The sequence below is a fragment of the Pimephales promelas genome, chromosome 18 (assembly GCF_988280905.1).
Source record: "Pimephales promelas chromosome 18, fPimPro1.hap1.1, whole genome shotgun sequence".
In the NCBI taxonomy this organism is placed as follows: Eukaryota; Metazoa; Chordata; class Actinopteri; order Cypriniformes; family Leuciscidae; genus Pimephales; species Pimephales promelas.
This window is the reverse complement of record NC_142786.1, coordinates 32,549,453-32,573,881: the sequence shown is the minus strand read 5'-3', so window position 1 is coordinate 32,573,881 and position 24,429 is coordinate 32,549,453. Positions and strand designations below refer to the sequence as shown.

The 24,429-nt window shown below is 34.5% G+C and overlaps 2 protein-coding genes across 2 annotated transcripts; both read right to left on the bottom strand.

Moving 5' to 3' along the window:
- Positions 1 to 80: 80 nt before the first annotated feature.
- On the bottom strand, positions 81 to 5,312 carry tpbg1b (trophoblast glycoprotein 1b). Its single transcript, XM_039680612.2, has 2 exons — positions 4,486 to 5,312; positions 81 to 2,930 (listed from the first exon to the last, which is right to left on the bottom strand). Exons 1-2 carry the CDS (start codon positions 4,749 to 4,751, stop codon positions 2,081 to 2,083), a joined length of 1,116 nt encoding a protein of 371 aa, XP_039536546.2. The 5' UTR covers positions 4,752 to 5,312; the 3' UTR covers positions 81 to 2,080.
- Positions 5,313 to 6,507: 1,195 nt separating this feature from the next.
- Positions 6,508 to 23,982, bottom strand: tmem222b (transmembrane protein 222b). The gene is made up of 7 exons (XM_089122607.1): positions 23,757 to 23,982; positions 20,746 to 20,830; positions 15,596 to 15,627; positions 15,260 to 15,359; positions 15,031 to 15,161; positions 12,420 to 12,542; positions 6,508 to 9,049 (listed from the first exon to the last, which is right to left on the bottom strand). Exons 1-6 carry the CDS (start codon positions 23,873 to 23,875, stop codon positions 12,455 to 12,457), a joined length of 555 nt encoding a protein of 184 aa, XP_088978733.1. The 5' UTR covers positions 23,876 to 23,982; the 3' UTR covers positions 6,508 to 9,049; positions 12,420 to 12,454.
- Positions 23,983 to 24,429: the final 447 nt, after the last annotated feature.

Sequence of the window (24,429 nt, the reverse complement as noted above, 5' to 3'; positions counted from 1 at the left end):
AAGGAGGAGAGTTTGCAAATCATTCCTAGAGTAAGTCAAGTTTCCACTTTCTGACCAACACTGCAACAATGCGAGAATAATTTAAAATGTAAAAACCTTTATTTTTTTTTAGCATGCAAAATAAACTCTGCCCTGAAGAACGTCCATTTTTTTGTTCACAATCACATCCACAGAAGACTTGTTTTTGCACTTGATACCTGATAAATTCATGAGTCAACATTTAGCTTTTGGCATCCCATTTAAACGGTTTTCCTTACAAGGTTCATTTGAATATAATGAATAATACATGAGTATGAAAGCACAATGGAAGAATGCCTGATTTCTGTGAAGTTTCATATCAAGATATGATTTTACCATAGATAATGGTCCTCAATCAAAAAACACAGTGGGCAACTGGGTGAACCTCACAAAGGGATATATATATTACATACATTTTCATTTCATTATGACATAAAATACAATAATTCCATTCAGAACAAATACTACCATGATTTACCACACACACTTATTTATTATGTACTTAATTGTCATAAAAATGCCAAAAAAAAGTCTTTGTGAGATTCACTCAGAGACTCAAACATGCTTATCCAGACACGAAGATATTTCTTTCCAGTCTTATACATTTGGTAACAATACTCAAAAAAACAGAGCAGGAGACCCTTCAGCGCAACGGCCCCAGCTTCATCTGTATCTTATCACCGTAACAGTCCCTTAAACAGAAAAAGCTGGGGAACATACGAGGAACTGAGCCAGACTGACTCTTCAAAGAGCGAACAGGCTCCACGGAGGAGGGGTCTCATAAGGGCTGGTTCTCATCATTCTGACAATAAAAATGAGTGGAATAAAAACAAAGCAAAACGTCTCTTTTGAAAAAAAAAAAAAAAAAAAAAACGCAGCCGGAGATTTTTGCAAACTGGCTCTCTTTCTTCAAAAGATCCTACTTCTAGAGCTTAGAAGAGGTTATCCTCCTGCTGGAATGGTTTTGGAGAGAAAATCCGGCACATTCTTCGCAGACTCCCTGTGGATAGAGGGACAGAAAGGACCATAGAAGGTTGCTAATTCTGTTGCTCAGGGTCCGACACTAGACTAGCGTACACTTCCATGCAAGAAAACATCTGCATTCACTGTAAAAAATAACCGTGATTTTAACGGTAAAATACTGTAAAAATGCTACAGTGCAAAACTGTTAATTGGTAAACAGAAAGTTTCCGTACTATACACGGTAAATAACTGTGATATAATTTTACAGTAAAATACCGTTAAATTTACAGTTTTTGAAAGTGAAAAAGAACAAATTGTATAATTTACAGTGAAAAACCGTAAATTGACATTCCCACAATTCCCTGTGTGACACTTCACATTTTATGTTTTTTTGTTGAAATAACTATGGTTCTTCATATCATAGTTTTATTGTACTTTTACTTTTATAAGTATTGCTTTATATAAGTATTCACTTGTGATGAGCTGTGATTGCTCATGTAACTCTCATCACTGCTGTGATGATTGTTGGTTGTCAGTGTATTGCAATGGTCTAAAACAGATATCAATACATCAATAAGTTGGTAAATCCACATTTTAGCAGAAAATAAATTACGGTTTATTACTGTAAATTTTAAGTTAAGTCTGTAAAACCATTAACGTTCCTACTGTATTTTTAACGGTAAAGTTCTGGCAACCACAGCTGCCGGTTTTTTACCGTAAAAATTTGCGGTTTATTTTTTACAGTGAAATCTCTCTCTCTGCATATATATATAAAGAGTTGTCCCTTTTTGAAGCTGGTCAGCCCCTTAAAATCCAATAAACAAGGCACTTGAGCTCTGTAGAGGTGGGCAATATTCCCGTACAGGACAATGGAGATTGGTGTGGGGTGGTGGGGGTCAGAGTTACTTTATGGCTTCTGCCCCTTTCGTGGACTAATCCTCAAACATCCCATGATGATTGAGAAGCAAAAGCCAACTCTGTGCAGACTCGAGGGGGAGGTGTAATGGCTTCGACAAGACATGCTTTTCACAAGAAAATGTGCCTACTTAAATATGCCTACATGTTCGCGACATTTTCCAAGTATAAATGTTCATCCTAATCACACATCAGCTGTTGTGGAAAATTGTGACAATCTGGGATCTGAATCGATCTCGTATCGGTAGTGATACCCTTCCCAGACTTCCCGGCATGTGTCGCGCATGTCGTTGATCCGCTTCTTAATACCTTTGCGGTTCAGGTAGAGCACAAAGAGAAACATGAGACCAACGAATCCCAGCACGAGACCCAGGAAAACGTAGGAGGTCTGCAGTGCTAGGTTGTCACCCTCTCCGACCGTATGGCAACCCAATTCCAGTTCACCCACAGTCAATAGAGACGTGTTCTGCAATGCGACGGGGAACGCACAGGTCAGGCGCTCGACGTCCTCCACACGCTCTCGTGAGCCGTTCAGCCAGGCGGCAAAAGGCTCGATGTCACATGTGCAGGTGTAAGGATTCTCCGCCAAGTGGAGCCTGACAAAACGCAACCGGTCCATCTCTTTTAAAGCCTCTTCACGCAAAGTTCTGAGGGCATTATGGGTAAGATCGAGCTCCTTGAGGTGGTCCAGTCCTGTGAACGTGCCGTTGTGTATGGACACTATGGAGTTGTTGGAAAGCTGAAGGCGCTGCAGGCCGACGAGATGGCAAAAGATGCCGGGGGGCAAGTAGACGAGGCCATTACTGGACAGGTCCAGCCCCTGCAGGTCACTCAAAGTACTCCAGCGAAGAGAGGTGGCCAAATCGATGACGGACGAGTGGTTGTAGAGAGCCCGACTGAGGTTGAGCTCCCTCAGCATACGGCTCTGGACAGTGAACGCCTCAGGATGGATGATGGCCAGCTGGTTGTTGCTGAGGTCCAGCGATTTGAGGCTACGCAGACTAGTAAATGTGTGAGACTTCACCTCAGAGATCCTGGATGGAGAAAAATGAAAAATTTTACTCTACACTCTTATGTTAATATGTACATTGTAGGTGCTATTATGTACATTTTAGGTGCTAATATGGATATATCGGTGCTAATATGTACATTTTATGTGCTATTATGTGCATTTTATGTGCTATTATGTACATTTAGGTGCTTATATGTACATTTTAGGTGCTATTATGTACATTTTAATTGCTAATATGGACATTTCGGTGCTAATATGTACATTTTAGGTGCTATTATGTACCGTTTAAGTGCTAATATGAACATTTCGGGGCTAATATGTACATTTTAGGTGCTACTATGTACATTTTAGGTGCTGATATGGACATTTCGGTGCTAATATGTACATTTTAGGTGCTACTATGTACATTTTAGGTGCTAATATGGACATTTCGGTGCTAATATGTACATTTTAGGTGCTAATATGGACATTTCGGTGCAAATATGTACATTTTAGGTGCTATTATGTGCATTTTATGTGCTATTATGTACATTTAGGTGCTTATATGTACATTTTAGGTGCTATTATGTACATTTTAATTGCTAATATGGACATTTCGGTGCTAATATGTACATTTTAGGTGCTACTATGGACATTTCGGTGCTAATATGTACATTTTAGGTGCTAATATGGACATTTCGGTGCAAATATGTACATTTTAGGTGCTATTATGTACATTTTAGATGGACATTTCGGTGCTATTATGTACATTTTAGGTGCTAATTTGTACGTTTTAGGTGCTAATATGGACATTTTTGTGCTAATATGTACATTTTAGGTGCAAATATGTACCATTAAGGCACCAAAATGCACCCTTTAGGTAGTTTTGGAAAGGTACAGCCCCAGTGACAGCTTTTGTATACCTTTTTTTCTGAGTGTTTGTGCATAACATTTTAATAATCTAAATTTAAATAATCTATACTTTTTCCTATATAAAAGGACCTTTTGTGTAATGCAGCTGTTCCATTAATGTTAAAAGTTCCTCATGGGTCCTTGATTGTCAAGGTCAATAATTTGTTTTAATCCATGTCAGTTAAGGCTATTTTCATGGCAACACTACTTTTGAATGAAAATGCATATAAATTGATAAACATATTTAAAAAGGACCTAACACCAACAGGAGAAAGTTCCCTTTTCGGGGAACTTTCTGAATAAAACAATATTATAATGGAGTGTTCACATCACACTCTTGACTAATATTTAATTTCTTCATTAAACTGTTTTACTGGTTCATACATAATTCAGTACAATGCATAGATTCTGGTTCATTTAATAATAAAACAAGCTAAGATTATCTTAGGGTCAATACACACATTATTTGAGCTTTTTCTTTTGACATAAGTACCTTTATAAGTACATTTTCTACTGCAATGCAGAAACATAACTTAGATTTAGTCTTGAAACAAAAATGACAGAAAGGTTCACACTCACACAGTTCGATGGAGATCCACTAGCCTACATTAAAAATGACTTAACTCTAGTAACAGTGAACATAATGGCATTTTAAGGGTCAAGATGAAAAAGATCATTGACTTTACCTGTTGTTAGGCAGTGATAAATTTGTCACGTTAACCAGCCCCTGGAAAGATTCGGGTCCGATCTGACTGATGTGGTTTCCGATGATGAAGAGGTTTCTGGTGTAGCTCGGTATGCCGGTCGGTATTTCCCGCAGATCTTTAGAAACGCATTTGACCGTGAGCGCGGCTTCCGAACACTCGCAGCCGGCTGGACACACCGATGCGCCCGCGGGGAGCAACCGGCACAGCAGCCCGAAAACAAGCGCGCACCGTCCAAGGGCAAACATGGTGAAAATCAGCAAAACCTCATCAATCTCACTAAATAAATGCCCTCATTTAGCGTGTGAGCGCGTCCAGGGCTCCTCTTTTTCAAAGTCGCTCTCCAAGTCCCAAGTCCCGCGTGCTCTTAACTTCACTCAGTAATATGTGTGTGTGTGTGTGTGTAGTCTCCCTGCGTGCTCGACTTCTTTGCATTAGAGAAACTCATTCATGAATGAGAGGCAGACACTTTATTTCCATGAGAAAAAGAGGTTCTCTGTGTGGGGCGTTTGATCCGCTTCTCTCAAACAATGGGACTGAATCACTATACTGCTCTCAACAAAAAGCAGGGAGGAGCTTTGGACTCGCACCTCTCCCCCCTCCGCTTCTACACATACACCGATACTATAGGATCACTCACATCTCACACTCATCACAGTGATGGATAGTCCTAATTAATAGCGATTAAAGATTACGACGATCCAAGATCTCTCAGTTTAGTCGATCTTTCACGTATAGCTCAAGGTCTCCAATTTGACTAGTGCCAATACACACTTAAAACTGTTCAAAAGTTCCTTCGGTTCTGCAAAGGATTTTGGTTCGTGACAACGCAGTGGTTCTCAATTAGGGGGTGGGTATTTACCCATAATATACCAGCCAAAAGTGATGTCCGGAGGAGGTTGGCATGAGGATTTGCTTTTAATGTTTATATAAGATCGATTAAACCATAAAAAATAAATAAATAAATAAATAAATAAATACAAAATAATATTAATAATTAAAAAAATAAAAGAATAATAAAATAATATTTATTTATTTTAATGAGGGAAGAACACTAAACCTGGTTATATTTATCTGACACAATTTTGATGCAAAAAAGGGGTAAACTATATATTTTATATATTTAATAATATATATATATATATATATATATATATAATATAATATATTTAAAATAAATATATTTTAATATATTTCTATATTTTCACACACAAAACATGCATTGGATTTTTTTTTTTTTTTTTTTTTTTTTACAAATTCCTTAAAAAAAAAAAAAGTAGCTTGACTGTGGGTTCTAACTTAAAGTTGTATATCCAAAGCAACAAATTCAGCATCTTTTGCAAGACCCAAAAAAACCAAAAAACATAAGCGTTTTATCAGTTTTGATTTCTTTAACCCTAACTTCTTGAAATTAATTATGATTCATTATTGGGATATATGACAGTCTTTGTTCCTTTATTAATGCTTATGGGCCTTGGATGAAAAGCATTGTAGAGCGTCTTCGGGTCAGTGTTATTGGCTTCAGGTTTTCTAAAGATTAATAGTCGAATATTTTTGCATGGTGAAGTTGTGAACATTAATGTGATATCCCACTCTACAGGACTCCTCATCCTTTGAACTCGGCGGGGGTCTGCTGAAGTGCAGGGGGACAATAAGTGATGAATTCAACACATTGTTCTTTTGCCTGCTGAGTCAGTCATTTGTTCTCTAGCGCAATTAAATGTTTCCCGGGCAACAGCGTAAAGGAGCACACAAAAATAACATTTGAAATATTCGGAAAATGCACGCACGCAAATATATCAGTATTTATAGTCAAATCAGTGTCAATGTCTTATTGAATAAGGCAGTGCTTGTTGTGAAATATAATGCACACCTGTTAAACCAGTTGTTGTTCAGGAACTACAAGCATTGAACTGTTTATTGAACTTTTTGTTTATTAATTATGTCTGCTATTGAAACATTGTTTTTTGTTCACTCAGAAAGATTCAAAAAAACATTGTAGTAGTAAACATATTTTATTGAAATCAATGATGCATGGACATTAAATATCATAACTCATATTGTTGGCAGAATCTGTTTAAAATGTGATGATAATACAAAACTGGGAACTTTAAATGATTTAGAAGATGATGTTTCCATTGGTTTTTGATGACAGGATATTGGCTTTTGCCATTGGTTTTCTGGCTATGGTCACAGACTCGGCTATGGGGAAATGCATTGTGTATTGTGCAACTCAATAACTCGGTTTAAAACCGAGTTATTGGTTAAAAAGTAAATTGGTTAAAAAGTAAATGATAATGAAACACCAGTAGACCACTTTAAACGGATGCACAATTTATAAAAAGAAATCAGATAAAGCATGCAGTCATCTTTTTCACATTCTTATATTGAATGCAGAATAGTGTAGAAGGTCATTGTATTATGAATATAAAAATACGTGGTAACTCATCTGGAATAAGAAAGGCCTCAAGAATGTTTTTATTTTACCCTGTTTAGTTGTTCCATGTGCTCTTACTGAATGGTTAATGTTATTTAGGGTTTAAAAAACCTCACAACACACATACATCAGAAGGCAAAATACATGCGGCCAGTTCAAAATATATAATTACAAAGATTCTTATATGACCTGATATTAAAATGCATTTGATTATTATCTATAAATAAGAAAGCGAGAATTATCAACTGTTAAATACCAATTGGCAATATCCTACTTTCTCAGCAGCAGACATGCATACTTGGATATTACAACTTAAAATTGGTTGACAGAACTTAAAAATCCAACTTTACTAAAGTTAGCTAAACTTAATATTTTAAGTCAAGCACGAACACGCTAATAAGTCGAATTTTACAATGCAGAACATGCTAAAAAAGCAAACATTCATGTGCGCGCGCAAACACACACAACACTAATGCAGCAACAGAAGGTTTGAGGTGACAGTTTTCGGAGTATTAAAAGTCTATTTGTTAATTGTGCAAAGGCAAAAGGCAGCAGTGCTGAAAGAAAAACATTTGCAATTTTTATTTTATTTTACACATTTAGTATAGATAACTTGTAAATTAGTCAATAGCCAATAACACAAACATGGAATCTATTAACAAAAAAATCTATTAAATATTTAAGTGCCACTTTCCTACGCTAAAAATGCTGGGTTGTTTTAACCCAACGTTGGGTCAAATATGGACAAACCCAAACACTGGGGTAAAAATGTAATTAAAAAAATGTAACCCAATGGCTGGGTTTGTCCATATCTGACCCAACGTTGGGTTAAAACAACCCAGCAATTTTTAGAGTGTATAATAATGTCTATAAAACTATTATCTAACAAACATGAAAACCTATAGAAACTATACTTCGTAGCTGCGCGTCACATATTTTACCAAACGGTTCCCCCATTAGAAGAAGGGGAACCTTAATTGTAACTGTGACAACAATCATTTGGAAAAGTAGACTTGTGTTGACAATAACTACATTTGTCAAGCTCATGTTAGCAATCATGTTATTTTCAAGAATTTATGAGAAACAAAAGTTAACCAAGTCAACAATTGGTCCCAAACTAGCCACATTCACAAGCCTGTAATAAATTGTTATACATATATAAGTGTTAATTTTATTTAAAAAATAAATATTTTATAAATAGTCTCACTGTAAAAATGAATATGCTTTATCTAATCAATAGAATTGTGGCAACAGATTACAAGCAATATTATTAATTAAATTAGAATTGAGCAATTAATTAAATTATTCCTTAAAAGTTAACCATTAAAAATGAGTAAAGGCTACACCAAAAAAATAACAAAAATATCTCTTTATTTATTTATTTTATATTAAATAATTATATATAATTAATAATAATTATTATAATAATATAATTAATTAATAATTATTATTAATAATTAAATATTTTATATTTATTTATTTATTTATTATAACTCTTTATTTTATATTGCCAACATTGAAGACACCGGATGTTAACAAGCAGAATCGTGATTTTCAAACAAACACCGATCACCATAATGGTGACTTCAATTCATGTTTTTTTGGGTTGTAAGTTTTACTCATTTTAAAATGGTTGACTTTTAAGGAATTAATTAGATTAATACTAATTTATTAAATTTAATTAATAAAATTGCTTGTAATCTGTTGCCAATTTTTTTGATAGATAAAGCATATTCATTTTCACAGTGCGTCCACTATTTGGGGAAAGTGGCATGTGCATTTTAACATTTTACATATTATAGACAGGATTTCAGTGAATGAATGAATGTTTTATAAAAGTATAAACCTGTGGAATGCCATCGTCTTTAGGGATTACAAACAGGAAATGGGAACTTCTGGGCTGCGGTGACTATTAAAACAGTTAAATGTGCTTCTGATCCACTAGTTCACGTCTTTGAAGACAGGAAAGCCGTTGGTAAGGGCGTCACACTTCACACGGGCTTTCTAATCTGATCAGCTCTAGCTGGTGCCAGCAGGGGCCACACACTCCTCATCTGAAGAGTCTCCAAAGAGCTCAAGACACTTGGCTACCTGCTGCTCTTGGCAATACTTCCAAAGGCCGAGAGAGTGTAAAGAAAAGAAAAAAATGTGAGAAGAGAGAAATAGGTAGAAGAGGGCAGTTCAGTGATTTTTCCTTTTGAGTCGAAACAAAGAGGGGATTTCATTTACGCGCAGGAGCCATGGAAACGGATTCGGTGTCCAGACCATAGTCTAAGATTACAGCGGGATTCGATGTGTCTGAAACTAAATGCGCAGTTCAATGCGACAGTGGAGAAGAGCAAACAGACCTCTAACAGGATTTCTGTGTTCTAGATTACAGTAAATGGAGGTTCGATTCGATCCAGAGGAACCAATCTGACCTCAGGTTTGTTTTTCTCGATCAGATCCATTCAGATCACCCAAAATCACGAGGAAACTAAAACATGTTTTGCATAAAGAAAATAAAGCCTACTATATTAGGAGGATATCTATTTTTTTTTCATGACACTGTAAACACCTGTTATTACTATAAAATAAAAAATAAAATAAAATAAAAACTACAAAAAAAATAAACTACAAAAAACTACAAAAAAATTAATAATGTAATATTATTTAGGATCCAATTTAAATACAGTTTTGTTTTTCTTCCTGGTTACACAACAATCAGGTCCGATTCAGATGTACGAGTGAATCTCACAAAAACAGGCCATTTACATCCACAATCAGAAGGAAAAGTGAAACTATTTTGCATAAAAAAGATAAAGCATGTTATTAGGATAATTAATTCATTTTAATGAAAAAAATCTCCTCCCCCTTTGCTTTAATTTTTTTTGCGTCAGCTGGATTACAAAACGTAATGCGTTCATGTAACTTCAACATCATTAAATTAAGTAATTTTAACCGACCCAGTTAAAGTAGTCTCAACGTGAAATTTTAAAGGCTTCCTGACATGATTAAGGCATTTTGTTATATTCATTCATCCATTTATATTTCATCTCATTTATTTTAGTGACATATTATAAACTGATAGACTATAGCTAGCTATTTGCTTGCAGTAGCACATAATATTAATGTCTAAAATCGACAACCAAACAAAATGCTCCACTCTTCTCCACAATGGTAATTTAAATGGTTTAATAATTCCAATGTAATTTTACATTAAACACAATTACACACTATCAAGTCTTCGCCTTTTCTAAATTTCTCATAAAAAGATAAAATAACACTTAATTTTAACATTTATTCTCTCTTAATTTAACCTAATGCAATGCATGCTGGGAACTAACAAGCACCGCCCAGTTTCAGTTAATGCAACGCAAATTAATCCTGTAATCCAACACAAACGGATTAAGTAAACTTAAGTTGTCTGTATATTTAAGCAGATTGAACACAATCAAATTAAGTTCGGGTAAAATGTCAGTTGTCTCGCTCTATACTGCCACCCTCTGGATGTACGAATTTTTTACTAAACATAAATGGTTTGTGTTTAGACAACGCGTTAGGATTTTGTACTTTTAAGTTGAGACATAATTACATACACCTTAATAGAAAAAACATTTCAAGTCAAAAAACACAATTATTATAAGTAAACTAAATAAAGTGCACAACCTTCCTAGTTCACTTTTTTGAGTGTAGATTTAACGTGGTACGTCTTCATATATACAATAATATCATATTAGTTTTTGTCATGTAGGAAATGTGCTTATTTGCCATGAAAAAAAAAAACATTCTCAAGATAATATAAAAATAGGCTTCATTTACTTTGAATAAAAATTATTTCGATCTTGGGGCGAAATAATGACACACATACACGCAGGTATATATATATATATATATATATAAGTGTGTTTGTGTGTGTTTATTTATGAAGATATGTTTGTGTGTGAAATGATTGTTAGACTAGGCATAACACTATGCCATTATACCCTATGATATTTCTTTTAAAAACAGAATTTGAAAACATTAAAAGTTTCATGATTGAAAGAGTAAAGCTTTCAAACAGAACATCCAAAACTGCTGAAATTAATGTCAATTCTCAGGACAACAAAGACTTAGCAACAAATGATAACCTCAATTATTTTCCTTTAGGATCGCCTGTAGAAAAATAACCCCTGGTTTCACAGACACGGCTTAAGCCTAGTCCCGAACTATAATGCACTGAGCTGTTTTAACTGAAATAAACTTGCACTGAGATATATTAAATATGTCAGAGCTATTACATTGTCTCAGGATGCACACCAATAATGTTTCTTTTGTCTTTTTTTTAAGGCACATTTTAAAAAGCTGCCCTGATTGAACTACGGCCTAATCCTGGATTTATCAATGCCATGTCTGTGAAACCGGGCATAAATGTCTGTCTTTGTAGCAATTCCTCAAATTAACCGACTAAATCAACGGCCATTTTAAGCTAAAGTCACCAATGCCAACCTGTTGCATTCAATCTGCTATGGGACATCAATTCCCAGTGGATAAAGTCAATTCCCAGCCTACATTTTCCCTTAGGAATGTCACAAATAGGAATATAATAACTGGAAAATGTAATATATAGCTGGTAACAATAGTTTGGTGCAAATAATGCTTTAAATCTATAATGAATACAAGACTTTGCTTATGCATTAATTATCAAATTTTGTATGTGCATATGTGCACAAAAAAACAACAACACTTTAAAGCATGTCAATCTACAATATTAAAAAACAAAAGCTATATTTGTTGATGGTTAGCCTTGCTAATAAAACGACAAAGTGTGTTCTTAAATAAAAACAATAATTAAAATAAGCTTTCATATACACTGTAAAAATGAATATGCTTTATCTAATCAATAAAACTGTGGCAACAGAATACAAGCAATATTATTTATTAAATTGAACAAATTAGAATTGAGTAATAGTTAATCAAATTAATATTCTAATTAATTAAAATTTGTACAAATTTCAATTAATAATATTGCTTGTAATCTGTTGCCACAATTTTATTGATTAGATAAAGCATATTATTTTGTTCAATGTACATGGTGAGAAGGGAAATCCATCTTCCAGTACATCTCAAAATATAATGCACTGATTCTGCAATAAAGAAAGAGCATATCATCCTCAGAAATATTCAAGTTATATTCAAAATAGAAGACAATATAAGTAGTGTTACTTTTCCTAAACAGAGGTTTATAGTTATAGTTTGGAGATCAGAATCTCCCCAAACAATGAATGAGCACCATAACCCTCACGAGAGACACTAAAGTCATGCCTTTGGAAGAGGAGCGTTTCTTACATCACCACAAGACGTTGAAGCCATGGTGTGTGTGTGTGTGTGTGTGCAGTCTCTACCCTACGACAAAGAGGTCTAGCATTTGATGTTTGACGTGTAGCTTCTGAAGAGCCGGACTTGAAGTTGACGTTCATACGAGTCCCCCTTAAGCTGAAGATGGGTGCCGGACACTCACCCTGAGCCGCCGCACCTCTATCTGATCCGGATCCGTCATCGCAGGTTTAGAGACAGGGCGACAGCCAGGATGACACTGGTTAAGATGCAGAAAGGAAGCCAGGTCTTCAGCAAACCAACGCAACTGTAGGAAGACAGAAGCACATAATGAATAATTCTGTCATCATTTACTCACATGAGAGACAAATAGAGTTGTCCAGCTGTACCATTGACTTCCATAGTATGGAAATAAAATACTCTTGAAGTCCAAAACTGTTTGGATACCAACATTCTTCAAAAAAATCTTCAGCCGAACACATTTATACAGGTTTGATACAGTATAATGAGAGTATAATGCCAGACATTTTGGGTGAACTATCCCTTTACGAACAATCTTAAGAAATAAAAGTTTTAAAAATAAGTAGGGATGCACCGATATGAACATTTTGTCCGATACCGATAACCGATAATTCTTTATATTTGAAAGCCGATAACCGATATATCGGCCGATAAATTTAAATCCAAATTTTTATCTAATTTTGAGAGCCTGATTACAAAAACAAAAGTCTCACAATTAAATCCATGTCCATGTTATAGTGTTGTATAGCCGATATGAGAGATTTGCGTAGTTGTACCGAACCGTATTTTCATTTTTTGAAGAGATTTCAATCATATTTCAAGAAATTCAAAAACATAAACAGTGCTCAACAAGTGTCTCACCTGAAGGGAATAATACATTATTTATCTGCTTTAATATATCGGCCACATTTTCTTACCAGGCCGATAACGATAACATTAAAAATGAACATATATCGGCCGATACCGATATGCTGGCCGATATATCGTGCATCCCTAAAAATAAGAGTTTTTTGGAGTTAGAAAATAAGTTAGAAAATAAGAAGAATTTTATTCTTAAAGCTACACTGTGTAATTTTTACCCCCATCTAGTGGTGAAAAGGTATATGACTATCCAGTGAATATTAGTTTCTGTTCCTCTCAATTCCGATTTCGTTTTAACTCCTACGGTGGCCAATGTAGTCCAAGACTAACATGGCTTCCAGTTCGACCTCGTCCATGAGTGTTAACTCAAACGTAAACGCTTGAATTAACGGGTATGTCCCTCTTTGGCTAATGTACTTTCAAGATGGAGGCGACCGACATTAGAACCCCTTACCCGTATGTATTTTCAATGGCATATTACACACTCACGAGAATACTTTATTACTTGAACGTAAATATACATTAATGAGCACATATTTTTGAAAGAACTAAGTGTTTTTAGCTACACAGTGTAGCTTAGCTTTAAGAATATATTGTGAATCTGGCCCCAGATATTTCAATATTAAAGGACAAGTTTGGTATTTTACACTTAAAGCCCTGTTTAAAGATTTTAAACTTTAAAATCAATTTATTAAGTTTTACATTTGGACACATGATGCTGTCCCGAGAATTTTGGGTTTGTATGCAATGGTTGCATGCATGTGTGCACTGGAACAATCCTTCATAAATCGCATTATATTTTAGCTCACTGATATGCTCACACAAAAATCACTGCAAAAGATGCTTTCCGACAGGTTGTTTTGTTGTTTTTAATGTTTTTAAATGTACGCTACTTTTAAGTTTGCCATTATTACAAAGTGCACTTTTCTAAAATGAAAGTTAAAGGTTAAATCCAAGGTGAAAAACAAGACGCTTTATTATTATTGTGAAATTGCATTAAATTTGACAATATAAGAGTAGAATATGCTGCAAAATTAGAATATGTTGCAAATTGGACCAGACCTCATGCTGATAGTTGAAATTCTGGCCGTCTACGAACCAATTACTCTATATTCTGATGCAACCACAACAATGTGCATCTACAAGTTAGAGGACAAAATAGCTGCATCATGAGTTCATACCAGCAGTTCCTTTCAGTGACTGACAGTAGACTTCTCATCATAGACAGTGATGGATGCACACTGCACACTTTGGGCCTGGAGAAACATGCCCTCAATGCAACGCTTTCAATTACACCTGGGTGCCAGTGAGAGACGCCATGACAGTCTATCCTTGCGTGATTCCCTCTCAGTCCCTTGGGGTCAATGCACATATTCTGTGTTCTCAGAAATAAATAGTAGTGTCTGAAGCAACCCCTTATTAGACTTGAGTGGGCAGCTTCAGGTCTTTTTAGCTGACACCCAAAACAGAGTCAGTCCTATAATTACGGATATGATTTTAAATTGAATTTTGGATATAAAATGGCCACAAGCACAGGAAGAGTAATACAAACAATGAAGATATTTTAGCATAGCATATAATAACAGAAGCATGTATCTATGACATAGATACACCTGAAATGAAATCAAAGAATGAACTGGCGTGGCGTCATTTCAAGCCTGCTTTGGGAGTTCGTAAAGGTCTTTACGGTCACTTAAGATCAATTTAATGCGTCCGTGCTGAATAAAAGTATAAGATAATTTAAAAAAAAAGACGTTTGAAAGTATCCTGGTGTAGCTAACTACTTTTTAAATAATTATAATTTGAGTCTAGTCAGATATAATAATAACAAGAAGTAGCTTGTAATTTGGCAAACTAAAGTGAAAACCTATTTGCAAAAGATTTTCAAATATACAAATCTGGATTAATCTCACCTGACGTGTTTGCCGTGAATGAGTGACAGCAGGCAGAGGTTGACCATATTCCACGAGGTGCTGTTGTCATAGCGCATCAAGTTCAGTGCCATGGCAACATGCGAGTGACAATTGTCACAACAAAGGTTGTGCTGGAGGGAAAGCAGAGATAAACAGCAGTTTCTCTGAATGGATGCTCAAAGAATCTGTACAATATGGATTTCAACACTTTTAATGCGAAACATATTACCATTCTCTGTTTATACTCTTCTGATGCATTGTGAACTGCTGTGTCCCAGGCGTTGGATCCACTACTGGCATGCACTTTACTTACATCTAACATCCAGTACCTAGGAATAAAGCACATAAATACAGCTGTAAATATATGGCTAGAATGTATCATGAAGCCTAACCCCACAATGCAGTCAATGAAGTCATTTCCATTTTTTGGCGGATCTTAATTTGTGTAATTTCGTGGATCATGAATACTTTCTGGTTTTCCAACTAGTAGCAAGCCATTCATAGGTTGATTCCCAACAAGAAAAGTAATGTTTTGAGTATGCTGAGCAACTCAACACAGACTCACTTTGTTGGTCTTCCAAACGCCATGTTGTCTTCCTGCAAGAGCAGCGAAATAGATTGTTACACTCTGTATGTGTGTACAATGAGACAACTAACAACAAAACCCAAAGCCGATGTGTGTAAAAACAAAACAAACAAACAAACAAAAAAAATCATAACATGTAGGGAAGCTTCTTTCCACCATGGATTTTCTTTAAAAAAGGACTTTATCTAAAAATAAAGTTTCTATCTCAAAATTTAGACTTTTTTTTTCCTAAGAAAATTACAAAAAAGTATGAATTAATTATTCATTATAATTAGATATAACTTGGATTTGCAAGAAATACAAGTCAGTATTGCAAGATATGAAATTTAGAATTGCAAGAAATGAACGTGGAATTACAAGAAATAAAAGTCAGAAATGTGAGAAATTATCTCAGAATTACAAGAAACAAAAATGTGAGATAAAACAGTCGCTATTACATTTACTTGCGAGTTTATATCTCACACTTCTGGTTTTCCTTGCAAATTCAAGTGTATATTAAACAATTCTGTTAAAGATAAATGTCTAAAACACAATTCTGATAAAGAATGTCTGAATTGCAATGACATTGCTGAATTGCAATGTTTAAAACACAATTCTAAGAAAAAAGAGAAAAAATATCAACACATCAACAAACAAAATAAACATAAATAAAAAAATAAGTATACAAATTATACTGATCACATGTAAATTGATTAATTGGTAAATTCACAATGTAAACCAATTGTAAATAAACATCATATATATATATATATATATATATATATATATATATATATATATATATATATATATATATATATATTTATGTATGTATGTGTTTGTGTGTGTATGTGTCAGTGAATTGTGAGATAAAATAAAGTCACAATTAGTGTTTTTTTTATTATTCTGTGACAGAAAAAAACATTTCCATACATATCCCTCTTACCGGACAGATCTAATTGTAAATTCATGCCCGTGGGATCCAGCATCCCAGAGAGATGTATATTACCTGGAGCTATCCGTTAGCATGCCACTCAACTCAAGTGTGTTTCTTGAAATCAGCCATCTTTGCTCATGGCAGCTCAATTCTCTGCCAGGCCATGTGACTAATGACTGCAGAGGTGACATCATGATGACAGCACTAATTGCCTGACAGCACCACAAGACCAATGGCAACAAAAGCCCCTTCAATAGCAAAAGTCTATTTCAGCCCATTCAAATCCATTACATGCTTTAAACAGCACCACACAATAAAACGGCATTTAAAGTAACGTATAATAAATGATTAAGTGTTTTAAATATTGCTTTGTCAAAGTTCATTGGACATTTTGGACTTTTTTATATATATTTTTATTTGATTTGAATACAATAATATTTTGTCTTACTGCACTAGATGATTTCTGGCCTGGTTTATACTTAAAACAATTACAAATTCTTTAAATCCAGGATAGAAATACAAAATTAAATTTAAGATACATTAAGAAACTGTCTTTTGGACCATGAACCGTTTTGGACCCCATTGAAGTCCATTATATGGAGAAAAATCCTGGAATGTTTTCATCAAAAACCTTAATTTCTTTTCGACTGAAGAAAGAAAGACATGGACATCTTGGATGACATGGGGGTGAGTAAATTATCAGCAAAAGTTTTTTTTTTTATTAAAGTGAACTACTCCTTTAAAATCTTTAAAAAACCAAAACGAAATGTAGGTAACCAAACAGTTTTGGTGATCATTGACTTGCATTGTACAGACAAAAAAAAAAGATATCTACTTTTGAAAGTGAACGATCCTATTTTTAATTTTTTGCAGTGTACAGACTTGGTACACTCTTCAGATCTAGATCAGTAAGCAACTGCTTAACAACACCCTAAAAAACAAGCAATGTGCTAAAAGACACAAGCAACAACAACAAAGCAATGTGCAAATGTGCAAGCGTCATATACATAATCTTCTGAATCATAATAATCAGTTTAGGAATTTCTAAAACTCTTGAACTCACGGTGAGCCACTTCTCCGGCTCGTTCCACACGCGAGACGTGTTTTAGTCCCTGTCAGCCACAAGAGGAGTTAAGTGCAGCAGATTGTAGTGCACTTCAATGTGTGCTGGCCCGTATCACCGCAGGTCAAATAACCACATCCTCTCATGTTACCGGCCTTGCTCTACCCAAGACATTTCACTTCTGCTCCTTTCTGACAGAATGGCCAGACCTGAAGAGAACTGCTTGATCAATTTAACTTTTGTTTGAACAGCTAGTTCAAATTAGTTCAGGATTCTTATGAACAAGCGGTCGGATCTATTTTGTAGTTCCATTTAATACTAAGTGCATTATGAGATAGAGTTGCCCTGACGGTGAACTCTCTTTTTTAACAAGAAGAATCCAGAACTCTGGAAGCGGCCGAGAACATTACAATTATCGGGACAGAAAGCCCACGGAGCAGAAGATGGAGGTGTAGCTTTCAGTCCTATTACAGACAGGATTCCTCCTCTGCTCTGCGCCGGTATAGATTTTTCTGATGGAAATAACAGGATGTGCTTGTGCAGGGTCACTGAGGAAGCTGGTGGCAAATAAACGCACAGAAAAAAAGGTACAAAAGCTGTACCTTTTCAAAAGGTACACTTTTGTACCCAAAGGCTGCATATTGGAACCTTGGTGGTACATATTAGCACCTAAAATGTACATATTAGTACCTAAAATGAAAATATTAGCACCTAAAATAGACATATTAGCTCCTGAAATGTACATATTAGTACCTAAAATAGACATATTAGCACCTAAAATGTACATATTAGCACCTAAAATATACATATTAGGACCTAAAATAGACATATTAGCTCCTGAAATGTACATATTAACACTAAAAATGTACATATTAGCACCTAAAATGTACATATTAATACCTAAAATGTACATATTAGCACTTAAAATGGACACATTAGCTCCTGAAATGTACTTATTAGCACCTAAAATGTACATATTAGCGCCTAAAATATACATATTAGCACCTAAAATATACATATTAGCACCTAAAATATACATATTAGCACCTAAAATGTACATATTAGGACTTAAAATAGACATATTAGCTCCTGAAATGTACATATTAACAATAAAAATGTACATATTAACACTAAAAATGTACATATTAGCACCTGTAAAATGCACATATTAACACATAAAATGCACATATTAGCACCTAAAATGCACATATTAGCACCTAAAATGTACATATTAGCACCTAAAATGTACATATTAGCACCTGAAATGTACATATTAGCACCTAAAATGCACTTATTAGCATCTAAAATGTACTTATTAACACCTAAAATGTACTTATTAGCACCTAAAATGTACATATTAGCACCTAAAATATACATATTAGCACCTAAAATATACATATTAGGACTTAAAATAGACATATTAGCTCCTGAAATGTACATATTAACACTAAAAATGTACATATTAGCACCTGTAAAATGCACATATTAACACATAAAATGCACATATTAGCACCTGAAATGTACATATTAGCACCTAAAATTTACATATTAGCACCTAAAATGCACATATTAGCACCTAAAATGCACATATTAGCACATAAAATGTACATATTAGCACCTAAAATGCACATATTAGCAACTAAAATGGACAAAAGTTTACCTTTTGAAAAGGTACAGCACCAGTGACAGCTTTTGTACCTTTTTTCTGAGAGTGTATTGAACTTTCCAGCGATTTCTAGTGGAAGCTGAAACAATCCACTTATGAACGAAACGTATAGCAAATGATAGAGACCTTTATCGAGAGAAACATTCTTTGCTGAAACCAGGAAGAATCTTTATATGTCAACAAAAGGTTCTTTGGCATTGTTGAGGTCAGACAGGAACAAAGTCTACACAGGTCATTTATAAGACAGCAGTAACAAGCCTCCAAGGGCTTCCAACAAGCTCATTGTTGCCAGACTGAAAGAGATCCAAAGCATGTAGTGCGAGATTTAAACCAACTCAACTGGGAAATGTTCCCAGTTTTATACTCAATTCATGCAATATGGCAACCGTGGGCATGCGTTCCCTCTCTCCACTTATGAAAAGGAGATTGCAAACATGTTCATTGAAGCTCAGAGAAAGGAACTTGTCAATTTACCAGCATATTTTTCAATGGAAATACGTTAAATTAAATTTGACCGTGATGACTACTGTCACAACAATCAGTGTTCGTTGAGGATGTTAATCGTTCAGGATTGCCAGGTCTATACAACAAGGGCTAATAAAAAATAAAAATAGCCCAATCATGGCCAAACCTATCCCAATCATGTTCCGGAGGACTTAGATGGATGAAAATGATAAAAGAATATAAAAAATATTTTCATTTATGCTCCGAGGATGAACAAAAGTCAACAACATAACGAGGGCTTGGAGCCAGAGGGGCGTTAGGCTTTAAACAAACTTTACAGGAGAGACAAAACTAAATTTTGCATGCAGCCCTACTCCAAGCCCTCGATAAGTTGATGACAAAATTGCGATTTGAGGGTGAACTATCCCTTTAAAACCCGGAAAATTAATATTTGGGATTCTCGTGCATCTAAAAAGCTTACAACGGACAAACAACAAACTATATTTTTACCTTTCTAATGTTACCCGATAAAATATGCATTACGGAAGTAAACGAAAAATCATTTTTTGTGGGACTATTTTAGCAATTTCTTGAACTTTTTTAAAAATTTTGGAGAGGATTGAAAGTCTGACTAAAAGTCAGACAGACATACCTTAGATCATGTTATTATATCTAGGCATTGTCTTCCTGTTAATTGTAAAATGTAATAGGCATTGTGCGCTTTCTCTGAAAAAAATATTTTCAAGTGTTATCACAACATATTTTCTTTTGTCAAATCAACTTTATAATAATTTATTTAGTTGAGATAACTTATTATTTTGAGTTTCTGATGGTTAAATTAATCTCCTTCATTGTATTAACTCACTTTTTCCAGTTCAATCAACTTAAAATTTTAAGGCAAACCAGGTTACTTACTTTTTTAAGTTAAACCATCAATATTTTTTTTTACAGTGTGATGTGCAACTTTTATTTAAAATATCCACTCAAGCACTTTCTCATGGATTCTTGGACAGACAAATCGTGCATGTAAACATACTTACTGAGACAAAGTATGGCCCTGCAAAATCACGGATCACTCCAGTGGAAGTGCAGATGCCCATATGGCCAATGAATGGAAAAAGCCATCTGAAAGGGGGAAAACAAACAATGGGATAAATGAAAAGCAAATTAAAACACATTACATTCTGTTTTATTGAAAAAAAAAAAAAATGTTTTGCCCCACAGGAAGATTTATTTGCATTTTAATAATTTTTGTTTTATTTTTACTATATTATTTTATTTTTGATTTTTTTAAATTTTATTAAAATATTTATATTTTATTTAATTTGGTTATAAATATAACTTTTAGGAGTACACTAGCACACCTAGGGGCCGTTTACACAACAACGTTTTCAACTCTAAAAACGGAGATCCTTTTATGGGTTTGGTCGTTGATTCACACGACGGCGTTTTCGGGGGTCTGAAAACTCAAACTTTTTAAAACAGGTTTCAAAGTACAAGTTTAAAAAAAAAAAATAAAGTAAACCAATGTAGGCACAAAGTGTTACTTTACACAGTAACATCACCATCTGCTGTGTTTTCAGTGAACGGGGATAGTTTTGACGTTGTGAAACACTCAGCTTTTTTTTTGTAATTTTTTGTAAAAAAAAAAAAAAAAAAAAAAAAAAAAAAAATCGCTGTACTATTTCTTTCTAAAAATTTTTGAAGAAATTCAGTCAATAAATACAGTTTTGTGGCTCTTTAATGTGTCGTGACTCGTGACAGATCAATGTAGCAACTCATTCCAAGGGGAAAATTAATTGATCATTACTTCCACTTCCCACTAGCAATAGCAAGAAATAAAAATGAATGAACATCAGAAGGTATGTTTTTTCAACCACGTTTTATTCTTCGAAATATCAGAAAATCAGCTGAATGGATTTGAAAACGGTAAAAACTGTAAAAACAGAGTTAAACAGTTGTTAAACCCAACTGTTTAACTCTGGGGAGTTGTAAAATGAGACTATTTCCAAAAAAAAAAAAAAAGGTGGAGTATCCCTTTAAGGTCTGTGGTTAACAAGTTCAATATATTTTCACATTTTATTTTTAACCATAAAAAACATCAATAACACCCCCCATGTAATTTCATTTAAGCTGTTTCCGATGTCAGGGACATTAAACATTGGCATGACACAAAATTAACCCCTACAAGGCTTGCATGACAAACTCAAAATTGTTCACAAGGAGTGAAAATACATATACACTTGCGTGTGTGTTTTGGGAAGACAGCTATGAGTGTGTGAGAGTGCCCTTTTCAATATCATACACATGGCCAAAATCCAGCTTTCCCTGGACAAAGGAAGCGGATTTCACACTAGACCAAAATTCCTATCAAAGTAATTAAAAAAGGTATTATCAAGGGTGTAATATGAATAACAGTATGAATATCCTGGATAAAACAGCCCCAGTGGAGTTACGAAGTGGAGTAGGGCATACGCCGGCACCCCAAATACGGTCCTGTCCATGTGCCTATTTATCAGAGCAAGCTGCTGACCCAAATACAGGACACAAACAAAACAAGAGGCAAGGAACTCTCACACCGAGATAATCTGCAGGTCTAAGATCAGCTGTAATCAGTCTAATATCAGAAAATATGATTATTAGAAGGAGTTTTTGTATTCTGATCCAAGATGAGAACATAATAAGTGCCTCCTGTTGATGTTCCATCCAGACCAACCCTTACGAAAAAGAAGTTTATTCAAGTGTGCCATTACTTCTTTTAAACTAAAAATAAGAACGTATACTTTCAGTTTATTTTTCCTTTACTTCTCAGAAATATACTTCAAATTACACTTAAGTGTACTTGACTTATACTGAGAGAAAAGCAAGTATATTTGTCCTGTTCTTCTACTCAATCTTTTGATCCAGAAATCCTTAAAAGTATAATTAAGTATTCAAAGTATACTTGTATAAGTATTACAGTAAAAAAATAAACTACTAGTATACCCATAAATTCACTTGCAGTACACATGAGATACATTATGAACTAGTTGTGCACTTACTGTTACACTTATAGTACACTTAAACATATACTTTTGTGTACTAAAAGTGGGCCAATTTAGTCCCAAGCGGTATTAAAATAGTACACTTACAAATTTACTACTAGTGACATTAGTATACTTACTACATAATGTATACTTAAAAATATACTTGAACATTACTTAAGTATACTACATAAAATGAACTTGAAATATACTTCTTTTTCGTAAGGGAATGCATCAAATATTCAGCATACATGTTGTCTTTGCAACTAAAAAATAGTGTGTGTGTGTATATATATATAATAATTATACACAGTGCACCCACATATATTATGCAAACCGTGATTAATCGTTTGACAGCCCTAATATATTCATAGAAGTTGTTAATTTGATTATTGATATATTTCATCATCAGAATATTATGATTAACAAAACAAAAATTGTGATTAATAAACTTTTTTTCATTTAGCTAAAAATTATATATTTGACCATACTTTTATTACAAACACATTCTATTTAGTAAATAACCATCTAAAGTCCTGTCTGTTTCTCACACAAGGCTATATTCAGAATATAAAGCACGAGCTGTATATGGACTAGCTACTTTTTGTCATTTTTGGAGCAGCTCCAGTCTCCATCCACTCTTAATTGTTTCAGATTCAAAGAGTGAGATCATTCTTATAAAGACTTTCAAGAACGTGTGCCCGGTGTTGCAATCTAAATGTTGTGTTCCGGGTAAGAATTGGAGCAACATTTTAATTACACACGCGCAGGTTTTTCTTGACAGGAAAACTAGTTTTAATGGCAAATCAGTTTCAGTTCACGTTTATCAACACACGATTTGGCTGCTGTCGACGCGCCTATATCAACAGGGGATCGGTCCACAGCGGAATTGCTCAATGACGCTTGCTGGTGTAATGTTTAGTTTGTAATGCATCCATTATAAACACAAACCTCTTTTATACGGGACTGAAACGCTTTCAACACATTCACATGAAGCAAAAGCAACAGTGGAGGCGAAAATCACTCACGATAACACGGGGATTGGCGTCCATACAATACAGTAGGGATAGCGGCTTATGCTCGGGTCTATCCTCTCAAACGCTATGTTATAATTCTTCATGGTCTCTAATTCGACAGCATCCGCCATCACCAGCTGTGAGAAATGAACTTCATTCGTTCCGCTTCCTGGAAGCTGCAGCGCGCTGCCGACACGCGAGGCGCGTTTCCGGGGTCCTCTCGGCCACTGACTGGCTGCAGACCACACACTAGTAACTTAGTAGGCTACTAACCATTAGGCTATGTGAGGGTATATTTGACAAGAATATACAAATATATGAGTAAAACAAGTGATTTAACAAAGTGTGGGCATGACATCTAGCCTAGCCTTTAGTTTAAGATAAATTTAGAAGATAATGAAGCATTAATACTGTTGGCAAATTATGATCTAGCAGTAAAAATATAGAATTTTTAGTTGCTTTCTTATTTATATACACTGTAAAAAAATATTTTCAAGACATATTTTCTTTTGTCAAATCAACTTTAATAATTTATTTAGTTGAGATAACTTATTATTTTGAGTTTCTGATGATTAAATTAATCTCCTTCATTGTATTAACTCACTTTTTCCAGTTCAATCAACTTAAAATTTTAAGGCAACCCAGGTTACTTAGTTTTTTTTTCATTTAAACCAACAATATTTTT